This window comes from Salmo trutta, chromosome 17 (genome assembly GCF_901001165.1).
Source record: "Salmo trutta chromosome 17, fSalTru1.1, whole genome shotgun sequence".
Taxonomy (NCBI): Eukaryota; Metazoa; Chordata; class Actinopteri; order Salmoniformes; family Salmonidae; genus Salmo; species Salmo trutta.
Window position 1 is genome coordinate 32313862 of NC_042973.1, and position 14356 is coordinate 32328217.

At 44.3% G+C, this 14356-nt stretch overlaps 1 protein-coding gene across 1 annotated transcript; it reads right to left on the reverse strand.

Annotated features, from left to right (window-relative positions):
• Nucleotides 1–3147: 3147 nt before the first annotated feature.
• Nucleotides 3148–14118, reverse strand: LOC115151353 (uncharacterized protein K02A2.6-like). The gene is made up of 2 exons (XM_029695267.1): nucleotides 10230–14118; nucleotides 3148–3363 (listed from the first exon to the last, which is right to left on the reverse strand). The coding sequence occupies exons 1-2, from the start codon at nucleotides 14034–14036 to the stop codon at nucleotides 3148–3150; spliced, it is 4023 nt and encodes a 1340-aa protein (XP_029551127.1). The 5' UTR covers nucleotides 14037–14118.
• Nucleotides 14119–14356: the final 238 nt, after the last annotated feature.

The following is a 14356-nucleotide window of genomic DNA, read 5'->3' on the forward strand; positions in this document are numbered from 1 at the left end:
GGTGAAACATACCCTAACTCAAAAACAATCTCCCACAAACCCAGGTGGGAAAAACAACTACTTAAGTATGATCACCAATTAGACACAACGATGACCAGCTGCCTCTAATTGGAGATCATCCCAAAAAAGCCCAACATAGAAATACACAAACTAGAACATAACAACATAGAAAATCTAAACTAGAAAAAAAAACTGTCACACCCTGACCTACTCTACCATAGAAAATAACAGCTTTCTATGGTCAGGACGTGACACTCGCATGGCAGATGGAGTCTAACTATCCTTGCCATGGTGGGCAAGAGCACGCCAGTCTGCTAAGCATCTCTGAAGCCTTGTAAGAAAAGCTGGTGAAGGTGGCACACCTTCAGGGGCTGTGGCTGAGGGTCATTAAGCTCTAGCCTAGCTAAGGCCGCACGCAGGACTGCATGTAGTGAGGCAGAGCATTCTTCTGACTGTGATCAGAGCCTTGGAATGACTCCTCTGACCATTCTTAGCGTTCATGTTGAATGGGTCCACAATACCAGTTGGCAGTTCCCTAGCCATGTTGGCTGAGTCCTCATCCTGTTCATTAAAGGCCGCCATCGGTTTAATGAGTTTTCTCTATTTTGGTGGCCCTGGAAAGGGTCCTGGCGAATAATGCCGGACGCTGGTAAATTATCTGTGAAAACCAGGCCCTCAACTCTGGCTAGCCATGCTTCACTCCTCCACAGGCAGGATGGCACAAATAATGCAGGGGTAAGAGAGGGACTTTCACAGATGACCAATGCCTAGGAAGGTCGGGCACAGGTCACGACCATCTTCCACTTGTAGTTCAGTTCCACAAGAAGAGCAGCCATACACAGCATCATGGTGGTGTTTTGTTTTCTCAGCTCAAAATAAAACATATATGGAATAAAAAATATACAGTGAGTGTGATAGAATTATAAGTGCATTAATAATAACGAAATAATAATACAGAAACATAATATGAACCAGTATGTAATATGCTGTTCATTTATCTAAATGTTGATTATATGATCTGTGTGTTCTATTGATGTCTGATCTGAGTTTGATTGGTTATATGTAGCAATTCCTATAGGGGAACACTTGGCTTCCCAGCTTACCCATTACAAGTGATTGAAGCCGAAGCTACATCTCCGTGTCATTTATTTATGTATTTATACCCTTTCGGGTACGAATGCGATTTCTAATGTATTTGTTCATGTTAGAATGTTACAGATGTTATTGTGTGTTATTTAGTCAGCAGCAAAGATGTTTACAAAAGAAAATGAGTTATTTGTATGGTTAGACCACTTTGAAATTAGCCGTTTTCTTAGCGAGCTTTCTAGAAGGTTGCTCACTTGCATGAGGTGACTAGAAATATGGAAGTATAGATTAGCCAAATTGTTTTACCTGAGCATAACCCCAAAACTAAGGACTTATTAGCCAGCACTACTCTCTTGTTTAAGATTTGTTGTCATTGAGGACTGATTGGGCTCATTGATTTGAGGTGAAAAAATAAACGCTGCACTCATGGAATGGCATGCTTTGAGCATTACTGAAAAGTGCTATTTACAGTGCCTTCGGAAAGTATTCAGACACCTTGACTTTTTCTAAATTGTGTTACGTTACAGCCTTATTCTAAAATGTATTACATAAAAAAAATATACACACAATACCCCATAATGACAAAGCAAAACAGGTCTTTAGAAATGTTTGCTAATTTATATGTATATATTTTTTAAATCACATTTACATAAGTATTCAGACCCTTTACTCAGTGCTTTGTTGAAGCACCTTTGGGCAGCGATTACAGCATTGAGTCTACAAGCTTGGTACATCTGTATTTGGGGAGTTACTCCCATTCTTCTCTGCAGATCCTCTCAAGCTCTGTCAGCTTGGATGGAGAGCGTAGCTGCACAGCTATTTTCAGGTCTCCCCAGAGATGTTCAATTGGGTTCAATTCTGGGCTCTGGCTGGGCCACTCAAGGACATTCAGAGACTTGTCACGAAGCCACTCCTGCATTGTCTTGGCTGTGTGCTTAGGCTCGTTGTCATGTTGGAAGGTGAACCTTCGCCCCAGTCTAAGGTCCTGAGCGCTCTGGAGGAGGTTTTCATCAAGGATCTCTCTGCACTTTGCTCTGTTAATCTTTTCCTCAACTCTGACTAGTCTTCAAGTCCCTGCTGCTGAAAAACATTGCCACAGCATGATGCTGCCACCACCATGCTTCACCATAGGGATGGTATTGGACAGGTGATGAGCGGTGCCTGGTTTTCTCCAGATGTGATTCTTGGCATTCAGGCCAAAAAGTTCTGTCTTGGTTTCGTCAAAACAGAGAATCTTTTTTCTCATGTGCTGAGAGTACTTTAGGTGCCTCTTGGCAAACTCCAAGCCGGAAGTCCATCTGGAAGGTTCTCCCATCTCCACAGAGGAACTCTGCAGCTCTGTCAGAGTGACCATCAGGTTCTTGGTCACCTTCCTGACCAAGGCCCTTCTCCCTCGATTGCTCATTTTGGCCAGGTGGCCAGCTCTAGGAAGAGTCTTGACGATTCCAAACTTCTTCCATTTAAGAATGATGGAGGCCACTGTGTTCTTGGGGACCTTCAATGCTGCAGACATTTTTTGGTACCCTTCCCCAGATCTGTGCCTCAACACAATCCTGTCTTGGAGCTCTATGGACAATACCTTCGATCACATGGCTTGGTTTTTGCTCTGACATGCACTGTCAACTATGGAACCTTATATAGACAGGTGTGTGCCTTTCCAAATTATGCCCAAGCAATTAATTTACCACAGGTGGATTTGTAGAAACATCTTAAGGATGATCAATGGAACCAGGATGCAACTGAGCTAAATTTTGAGTCTCATAGCAAAGAGTCTGAATACTTATGTAAATAAGGTATTTCTGTTTATAATTTTTTCATAAATTTGCAAAAATATCTAAAAAACCATTTTCATTTGTCATTATGGGGTATTGTGTGTAGATTGATGAGGGGAAAATGTATTTAATCAATTTTAGAATAAGGCTGTAATGTAACAAAATGTGGAAAAAGGGAAGGGGTCTGAATACTTTCCGAATGCACTGTAAATAAAATACATAAAAAATACATAAAACAACTTCTTAATCATGGCCTCTAAAATGGCCATAAGCAATGCCTCCGTGCCAGTCACCTCCTTACATTTCCATCTCCCTCTCCTCCCTTCCACTCTTCACGCTGCTGTGCCGCCTCCTTCCATCCTGTGTCCTTTACAGCTGTCACCCTGTCCTGCTCTTCATCCGTCTTCTCCATCTCCTTCAGTACCTTCTTCTTTTTAATAGGACTGGAGGATTCAGCATCCGCATCTGGACCCTTTCGGGAGGGAGAGGAGCCCACAGCTGCACCCTGGTAGGATGAGGAGATGATCACCAGAGGGGTGTTAGAATGGCAGTGCTTAGCCGCGGGAAGTAGGGGTGCAGAGGGTGCTATAGCACCCCCTAAAAAAATCGGAAGAAGTAGTGCAGTGGGCCATTAATAGTCCTGTATTAGCGGACCAGTACAGCCGTCTGCAGCGCCAGCATGGGAAAAAACATTTGTTCAGTACCTCCTTTATTTGTATTGAATGTTCATACTATTATCACAGATGTGTCTTGTTTCCGGAAAGTAGGCACATGTTGCACGTCACTACATTACAGGAGAGGCATTTGAACATAAAAATTATATTTTATCAAAATTCGTTTTTTTTGCAGAAATGCTTTCTGGAACATGTGAAATTTCATGTGCCTTAATAACAAACTTGTATGCCATCTGTAAATATGAATACATTTTGTTATATTACGAGCCTAGTTGGTTTAACCACGGAAAAAGTCAGGAACCTTCCCGCTAGCCATGACTGACTGAGATAATGGATGGGCTGGAGATGCTGCGAGATGAGTTTGGCTGGTCTGCCATGTAGCACGCTTCTGCTCAGTATGTGTAGGTAATCCTTTCTAACGTGGCTATTTTGAAAGATATCACGAAGAACTGCATAAGTGCTGCTAATGCTCTCCACTTTCTTGAGGACCGAGTTTTGAAATCAGTGGAATGCAGGGGTCCCGTGTGGCTCAGTTTGTAGAGTATGGTGTTTGCAACGCCAGGGTTGTGGGTTCGATTCCCACGGGGGACCAGTACAGGGGAAAAAAACGTATGAAATGTATACATTCACTACTATAAGTCGCTCTGGATAAGAGCGTCTGCTAAATGACTAAATGTAAAAGATGTAAACGTAAGCAGAGTAAGATAGCTAAGGCGATACATTTCTGGCTTTTATTTGTAAATAATGTGATGGGAGTCGAAAAGTGAAAACACATAAGAAGTCTGTTGTATAAAACACTTGTCTCTGCATTACATCTTCAAACTAAGGGCAGCCATAGCATCCATGTATACTGGTAAGATAGTTTAGCTAGCTAAGTTTTCAGATATTATACCTTTTCTAATTTTGTTAGAAAGTCATATTCATTGCAAAAAAAGAGTACTGTTAGCTAGCTAGCTAAAATTAACTGGATGGCTCGCTTGCTAACGTTATGTGTATGATCTTTGTAGTAATATTATTTTTATCTCACAGCCATTTGCATTGCTAGTTATAGCCTAATGTTAGCTAACTAGCTTACATTGAATCTCGCTAGTTGGTTAGCTTAATTTACCAGCAGATTCATGCGGGGTAGTGGTGTTATGAGTTGGGATTATGGTTAATTATTTAGCTAGCTAGCTACATGTCTAAACAAAAGACTCCACTATGCAAGTAACCAATTCACTGTACCGTTTACACCTTCTGTATCCTGTGCATGTGACAAATAAACGTAGATTTTATTTGATATAGTGTGTGTTTCCCAGAGACAGTAATGTGATGAACAACATGACCTGCACCAAAGTCAAATTAGGATATAACTTTAGGCCAACGAGACCATGTCCAAGTTCTAAAATTCTCTGGTAGAAAGCCTTGCTTTTATTTCATCACACTTACAACCATAAGCTATTTTCTGTAATTATCTTGCCATTAACTTGTAAATAATTATTTGTTGTGAGTTTATTTTCCAGTAATAACGAATATAATTGAGCTAAAGTTAACACGTTGTCAACTAAATGATATATTCATTATTTTAACTGGCTAGCCAGCTAACTATACGTTAGTTAGCTAGCTAACAAGCTAGAAATGAACCAAAACATTGTTTAGAAAGTTGGTTTTAGTTGCCTGGTTTGCTATATTGATATATACTAAATTCATTTTTAAACTGATGGGTTTATTGGTGTTAACATACACCAGTTATGCTATTTTAGACCACCAGGCTGCTGAGGTCATGCAGCCTGTCGTTTTTGTATTTATACTTTTTCATAACGACAACGACAAGTTTGATGTTGGACGACAATAGAATGTTCATGATGTCACTGCGACAACTGTCTACAGACATGTCGATAAGTATAATCCAGTCTTTAGTCTTGAAATCTTTGGTTGTTAAGTGCACTACCATACTCACTGTGTATAGCACATAGACTCACATGTGAATCCTTAAAGAGATAGGTTGGGCTAAGGCTTAAGAAGATGTGAAAGATGCTGAATGTGTGTAGACAAAGGGGCTCTCCAGTAGGTCACCAAAACATTCAAGGGCCATTTTCTTATAAGTGAGGTGACAAGTTTATCAACTTTCAATGCAGAATTCCTTTCCCATTGCTCCTCAACTGTAGTGTGTGATATACAATCTGTACTTTTATCCAATGTATAAAAAACATTTTAAGTTTTGCTACGTAAGACCACCAAGTACTTCTGGACATCAGATTGACAGTTACTAACCTCGATTTCGACTTCAAATCCGACTTCAATTCCGACTCAGCTGTTCCTTTGTTATCATACCAGACCCCATTCCTTTGCTTCATGGGCTACCAAAACGCTATAGGCGTAGATGCGGTAGATGAGCCGGCATCCTGGTGAGACTGAGGCGAAGAGTATATTGACCGGCACTCCCCTCCGTTCTGTTGGCAAACGTCCAGTCACTCGAGAATAAGATGGATGGATGAGCTTAGTTCGAAAGTCTCCTATCAGAGAGACTTGAAAAGTTGCAATATTATGTGCCCAGCAGAGACGTGGCTGAATGACTCCATATACGTAGAACTCAGTGGTTTCTCAATGCAGCGACACGATCGGACAAAACCGTCCTCGGGCAAGTCCAAAGGAGGATGGGTGTGACTTTTCATAAACAACAACTGGGGCGCTACTTCCAGTGTGAAGGAAATCTCAAGCTTTTGCTCACCTTATATAGAATAGCTCATGGTAAGCTGCAGACCATTTTATCTAACAAAAGAGTTCTCATCTGTAATTATCATGGCTGTCTACATCACCTGCACAGTCGTTAAGATGGCATGATAGCGCCTCTTCCCCCACAGGAGGCTGAAAATATTTGGCATGAGCCCTGTAATCCTCAAAAAGCTGCAGAGGCTTTTATCTATCAAGAGAGTTCTCATCCGTAATTATCACAGCTGTCTATATCAGGGGTTCCCAACCTTGGGGGTGCGCCCCTCAAAGGGGGCTCCAATGTTTCGTGTCGGGGCCGCGGGACCTTCCTTGAACAAACATGTTTACATTTTTATGCTGATCTAAAACTATGCATATAGTCGTGATGACTTAGGCTAGAAACAAGTGGTAAAATTCCAGAGGAAGATGCAACTCTGATGCACATGGGAATGTGGTATGGCTCTATGACATTCTGAAAGCTGAGCTATAACTTTCTAAAGTCAAAGAGTTAAATGAATTGAACTTTTCTTGGGAAGTAATCTTATACAATGTGTGACTCTGTCGCTATCAATTGATCTATCCACTTTATGTAAAACAGAATATGTATATTTAAATTGAGAGTTCATATAAATTATGATAATAAATCACATTTAGTAGCGGGGAAATCAGGTCAAGACTATATTTTCCTTATAAATTATTATTATTATTATTAAATAGCCTACCTAAAATATGTCAAGAGTGTAGTTACACTATGTAGAATTACAAAAATTAGCTTCAAAACACAACATTTTCCTAGGTCCCTTAAGTGACATTTTTCAACTGTTAAAAAGGGGGCCCTGGGGAAAAAAGGTTGGGAACCCCTTGTTTACATCCCTCCACAAGCCAACATCACTTTGGCACTCAATGAACTGTATGGGGCCATAAACAAACAAGAAACTGCTCACCCAGAGGCAGTGCTTCTGGATGATGGAGACTTTAACGCATAGAGACTTAAAACTGTTCTACCACACTTTGACCAACACGTTTCCCGCGTCACTCTGGGCACTAACACTTTATACCACTTTTATTCTACCCACAGAAATGCATACAAGATCCTCCCTTGTCCTCCTTTTGGTAAATCTGACCACAACTGTATTCTCCTGCTTCTTCTTTACAAACAAAAGCTCAAACTAAAAGTACCAGTGTCGTGCTCAATACAGAAGTGGTCCGATGAAGCAGACGCAAGGCTACAAGACTATTTTGCTAGTACAGACTGGGATATGTACCTGGATTCCATCCAATAGCATTGAAGAGTTTAACACATCAGTCACAGGCTTCATCAATAAGTACCTACTAGCTCAGCGTTTAACACCATAGTCCCCTCTAAGCTCATCACCAAGCTGGGGACCCTGAGATTGAATATCTCCTTCTGCAACTGAATCCTGGACTTCCTGATGGGCCGGTGACAGGTGGTGAGGGTAGGCAACAACACCTCTCCCACGCTGACCCTCAACATGGGGGCCCCTCAGGGTTGTTTGCTTTGTCCCCTCCTGTACTCCCTGTTCAACCACAACTGCACACGACTCCAACACCATCATCAAGTTTGCTGACAACACGATGGTGGTAGGCCTGATCACCGACGGCAATGAAACAGCCTACAGGGAGGAGGTCAAAGACTTTTCAGTGTGGTGCCAGGATAATAACTTCTCCCTCAATGTCTGTGAGACCAAGGAGGGCATGACAGCGCCACTTCCCACTCAGGAAGCTGAAAAGATTTGGCATGGGCCCTCAGATCCTCAAAAAGTTCTGGAACTGCACCATCGAGAGCATCTTGACTGGCTGTATTACCGCTTGATGTGGCAAATGCACCACCCTTGATGACAAAGCGCTACAGAGGGTGCTGTGGACAGCCCAGTATATCACTGGGGTCGAACTCCCTGCCATCCAGGACCTCTATATCAGGCGGTGTCAGAGAAAGGCCCAAAAAATTGCCACCCAAGTCATACTGTTCACTCTGCCACCATCCGGCAAATGGTACCGGAGCATTGGCTCTCGGAACAACAGGCTCCTAGACAGTTCTACACTCAACCCATAAGCCTGATAAATAGTTCATTAAATGGTTACTCTGAGTATCTGCACTAACCCTATCTTGAACTGACTCTATGCACACTCACAAAACTATATATGCACACTATATACACACTCACACACTCTCACACAAAACCCACACACATTCACATACACTACATACACACGCACACACATAACACACACACACATAACGACACAACACAAACACATGCACACACGCACGCATTCACACAGAAACACACACACACTTTTACACTCATCATATGCTGCTGCTACTCTGTCGGAAGTTTACATACGCCTTTGCCAAATACATTTATACTCAGTTTTTCACAATTCCTGACATTTAATCCCAGTGAAAAGTCCCTGTCTTTGGTCAGTTAAGATCACCACTTTATTTTAAGAATGTGAAATGTCAGAATAATAGTAGAGAGAATGATTTATTTCAGCTTTTATTTCTTTCATCACATTCCCAGTGGGTCAGAAGTTTACATACACTCAATTAGTATTTGATAGCATTGCCTTTAAATTGCTTGACTTGGGTCAAACGTTTCGGGTAGCCTTCCACAAGCTTGGTTGAATTTTGGCCCATTTCTTCTGACTGAGCCCACCCCCCAACCCCTCTTTTATGCTGCTGCTACTCTGTTTATCTTATACGTTCATGTACATACTACCTCAATTGGCCCGACCAACCAGTGCTCCCGTACATTGGCTAACTGGGCTATCTGCATTGTGTCCCACCACCTGCCAACCCCTCTTTTTACGCTACCTCTACTCTCTGTTCATCACATATGCATAGTCACTTTAACCATACCCACATGTACATACTACCTCAATAAGCCTGACTAACCAGTGTCTGTATATAGCCTTGCTACTCTTATTTTCAGATGTCTTTTTACTGTTGTTTTAATTCTTTACTTACCTACACACGCATACCTTTTTTTTGCACTATTGGTTAGAGCCTGTAAGTAAGAATTTCACTGTAAGGTCTACACCTGTTGTACTCAGCGCACGTGACAAATACACTTTAATTTGATTTAATTTGATTTGAGAGCTGGTGTAACTGAGTCAGGTTTGCAGGCCTCCTTGCTCGCACACGCTTTTTTAGTTCTGCCCACAAATTTCTATGGGATTTAGGTCGGGGCTTTGTGATGGCCACTCCAATACCTTGACTTTGTTGTCTGTAGTAACTTGACAAGGAATGCCCACACGCATTTCGATATTACTTTCCTTTACTTTCAACCCAAAACTAAAGGTGTATTGCCAGGTACAAACGGTACAAATATAACAGAACTATATAGCCCACTCAGCCGGTGGTAGAATCACATTGCACAGAACTCACTCTTGGTGATGACATCATCAAAGGGGAAAGGTCAAGGTTAATGCCAATAATAACCATGTAATTATTTATATAGTGTCCACACTATAACACTTCTCCCCCCTCAATTTAAATCCCCCCCCTGTAAGGAAAACATAAGGTTAACAAGTAAACCACATTAGTGTTTTCTTCTCTTTACTACACCACACTGTAGAACTTCTGCTGGTGTTACGGTAAATGTAACCAAAACAACAACAATAAAATGACAGTCCTTATTTCTTTTCAACTAGGTCTGCTGCTCCAAACAAACACTAACACCACGAGTCTCTCAGTCTCAACTACAGAGTTAGTTTTTTCAGGAGGCTTGTGACTACGCTGTGATCTGCGCAGTACTCCTGGTGTGCTACGAGACACAGGTAAGGCATGTCCCAGTGGAGCTGGGTCTGAGGGCACAGGAGCGGGTTGGGTGTTTGTGAGAGAATGTCCATCACCCTCTGCTGGAACCACTGAATGCCCCTGTTCCTCAGATGCTGTTTCCTGTGGGATTTCAACTTGTATACTACCACCCACAGCTGTTCCGTCTGAAAACATGGTCTTGTCTTTGTCATAGCGCAGGCGGAGATGGTCCTGGTGTCTGCGCATGACTCGACCATCAGTCAGTTTGACCACAAAGGAGACGGGACCACTCTGACTCAGAATGATACCTGGCAACCAGCGTTGGCTGCTTGTGAAGTTGCGGATGTAGACAGTGTCATTGGGTTTTAACTGTCTCTCCCTTGCGTGGTGGTCATGTCTCTCTTTTTGTTTCTCCTGCTTCCGTTCCACTCGTGCTCTGATGTTCGGACGCAGTAGATCCAGGTGAGCTTTTGGCCTTCTGCCCATTAACATCACCGCTGGAGCCTGTCCTGTTGTTGTTTGTGGCGTGATGCGGTACTGGAACAAGAACCGAGAGAGCTTAGTAGTGATGGTTCCCCCAGTCATCCTTTTGAGCCCCTCTTTCAGTGTCTGCACAGCCCGCTCCGCTAAGCCGTTTGAGGCCGGGTGAAACGGGGCGCTGCGGACATGGCGGATCCCGTTTCTCCGCATGAATTCTTGGAACAAATCACAGGTAAACGTTGTTGCGTTGTCGGACACCAGAGAGTCCGGCAGACCATGGGTTGAAAACACCTGCCGAAGCTTTTCGATGGTTGTGGTCGCTGTGATGTTGCTCATGATGTGCGCCTCCAGCCACTTGGAGTGTGCGTCCACCATGACAAGGAACATGTGACCCATGAAAGGGCCTGCAAAATCTATATGCAGCCTAGACCATGGGTGGTCAGGCCACTCCCACAGATGTAGTGGCGCGGGCGGCGCCATCTTCTGGTTGATCTGGCACTCAGAACATGATTTAACTTTGTCTTCTACCTCCTGATCCATGTTAGGCCACCAGATGTAAGATCTGGCTAAACTTTTCATCCGGGAGGCACCCGGGTGAGCCTCATGGACCTCATCCATGACTTGTGCACGGCCAGGGGGTGGAACAACCACTCTGGACCCCCAGAGTATGCAGCCATCCTGCACACTCAGCTCCGTTTTGCGCTTTGCGTAAGGTCCTAGTCCATCATCCTCTATGACAGGAGGCCAACCCTGCATCAGGAATCTTTTCACTTGGGACAGGATAGGATCCCGGTCTGTCCACTGTTTGATCTGATTGGCATTCACAGGTGAGTTTGACAATCTCTCCATTAGGAAAATTGTCTCGGGAGGCACCACAGTTGTGGCAGGCATCTCTGGTAGCGGGAGACGGCTGAGCGCGTCTGCATTTGCATTGTCCTTCCCCGCTCTATACACTATCGTATACTGGTAAGCCGACAGTGTCAGGGCCCAACGCTGTAACCTTGCTGAAGCCATGGGCGGAATGCATCTTGATTCACTAAAAAGGCTCATCAGTGGTTTGTGGTCAGTGCATATGGTGAAATGACTACCGTAGAGGTACTGATGGAAGCGTTTCACAGCAAAGACTATGGCCAGACCTTCCTTGTCTAACTGTGAATAACCCTTCTCAGCACTCGTCAGCGTACGTGATGCAAATCCAATGGGTCTCTCTGACCCGTCCTCCATCTGATGAGAGAGTACTGCCCCGACGCCATAGGGTGAGGCGTCACATGACAGGATGATCTCTTTGTCTTGGTCAAAATGAACCAGAAGTTGTGCTGATTGTAGTAGTGCTTTCACTTCCTTGAAAGCTTTCTCTTGTGCTGGCCCCCACTTCCATTTACAGTCTTTGTGGAGCAACTGATAAAGTGGAGCCAACACTGTTGACAGCTCAGGAAGGAACTTCCCATAATAGTTCACCATGCCCAGGAACGACCTGAGCTCTGACCCATTCTTGGGGTTTGGAGCATCCTTGATTGCCCTGACTTTGTCCTCCACAGGACACAGACCCTGCGCTGTGATCTTGTGACCTAGGTATGTCACACTCTGTGCTTGGAATGTGCACTTGCTACGCTTCAGGCGCAGCCCTGCCTCAGAGAATCTCTTTAACACCTGGTCCAGATGGTGGAGGTGCTCCTCCTCCGTCTCCCCTGTAACCAGGATGTCATCCAGGTACACTGCTACATGAGGGATCCCCTGCAGCAGATTGTCCATTGTCCTCTGGAAAATGGCTGGGCTGGACGCCACTCCGAAAACCAAGCGGTTGTACCTGAACAAGCCTTTGTGCGTGTTGACTGTGACATACTCTTTTGAGTCCTCGTCCAGGAGGAGCTGTTGGTAGGCGTGACTCATGTCAAGCTTTGAGAACGTCTTGCCTCCTGCCAGTGTCGCGAACAAGTCCTCCACCCGTGGCAGCGGGTAAGCGTCTAGCTTAGAGGCCCTGTTGATGGTGAGTTTGTAGTCCCCACATATACGCACCGTGCCGTCACTTTTCAGAACGGGAACGATAGGAGCTGCCCAGCGGGAGAACTGAACGGGAGTAATGACGTTTGCTTCCTGCAGCCGCTCCAACTCATCTTCCACTTTCTTTTTCATGGCGTAAGGCACTGTCCTGGGCTTGAAAAAGCGAGGCTCGGCCTGAGGATCCACGAACAGCTTAACTGTAGTGCCCTGCAGTGTGCCCAGTTCCTCTTTGAAAATCTCTGGGTATTTTTGAATGACATCCTCAGTCACTCGGGTGTGTTTTATCTCACCCCAGCTCAGTTGTATTTTGTTTAGCCAGTCACGCCCTAGTAAACTAGGCCCATTCCCTTTCACCACCAGGAGCCGTGCTCTCGCTTCCTGGCTGTTGTATGCAATGTTCACTTCTAGAGCCCCAAGCAATGGTATGGTCTCCCCGGTGTACGTACGCAGTCTGATCCCTGCCGGTGTGAGGGCAGAAACCTGTCTTGAGCCCCATTTTTGTTTGTAGGTCTCCTCACTTATGACAGAGGCAGAGGCCCCCGTGTCAACCTCCATCCTCATCTGCTTTCCATCTACCTCCACTGTAGCATAAATAGGCTCTGCGCGCGGCTCCCTCACATTAAACATGTTGTAGGAACAATGCTCGTCCTCCTCCTCTGTGCTCTCTAGGTGGTGCGCTGCTGACTGAGGCTTTGGTGCTGTGAACTTGCCCAGCCCAGTCCGCCCACCCTCTGGCTTGCTCCTAGGACCCCTGCATTTTTTTGCTAAATGTCCCTTTTTGTTGCAATTGTGACAGACAGTCTCCATGAACTTACAGTTGTTACCATAATGTGTCCCTCCACATCTGAAACATTCCACTGCTTTTCCCCTTTTTCCTGCCGCCTCTTTTGTCACCTGATGCACTGCACAACTTTCACTATTGGCCTTTTGAATATTTTTCACATTACTAGCGGCCATCTCCATCCCTTGAGATAGTTCCAATGCCCTCTTGAAAGTCAGTGTGGCTTCCCCAAGCAACCGGCGCTGTATGCTGTCCTCATTAATGCCACAGACTAATCTGTCACGGAGCATGTCCTCTAACATAGCCCCAAACTCACAATGTTCAGAGAGTTCCCGTAATTCAGCAACAAAGTTAGCAACAGACTGACCTGTTTTCCGAAAATGGCAGTTAAACTTGAACCTCTGGACAATCACTGAAGGCTTTGGATTGTGGTGAGTCTGAACGAGAGCAACTAGATCCCCAAAAGGAATTTCTCCCGGTCTCCGTGGTGTAGCCAAATTCCTCATTAGCTTGTAGGTTTTAGCCCCACACACACTCAAGAGAATAGAGCGCTGTTTAGCCTCATCTATGATTCCATTTGCCAAGAAAAAGTGTCCCAACCTTTCCACATATTCCGTCCAGTCTTCGTTCTCTTCCACAAACTCAGTGATAGTCCCAAACATTGCCATTATAACGCCAACCTGTCCTTGATCCTCGTTAGCGATTTGCACTTGCTGCTGATTGTCCCCGTCGGCGTTTCCGTCCAGTGGCACCTGCTCTCCGTCGCTCATTAAGCTAGCTAGCTAACTCGCCCTGTACAAGTTGATAAAGTTTTATCCTCGTCGCCAAAAAGGTGTAGTAACTTGACAAGGAATGCCCACACGCATTTCGATATTACTTTCCTTTACTTTCAACCCAAAACTAAAGGTGTATTGCCAGGTACAAACGGTACAAATATAACAGAACTATATAGCCCACTCAGCCGGTGGTAGAATCACATTGCACAGAACTCACTCTTGGTGATGACATCATCAAAGGGGAAAGGTCAAGGTTAATGCCAATAATAACCATGTAATTATTTATATAGTGTCCACACTATAACATTGTCCAT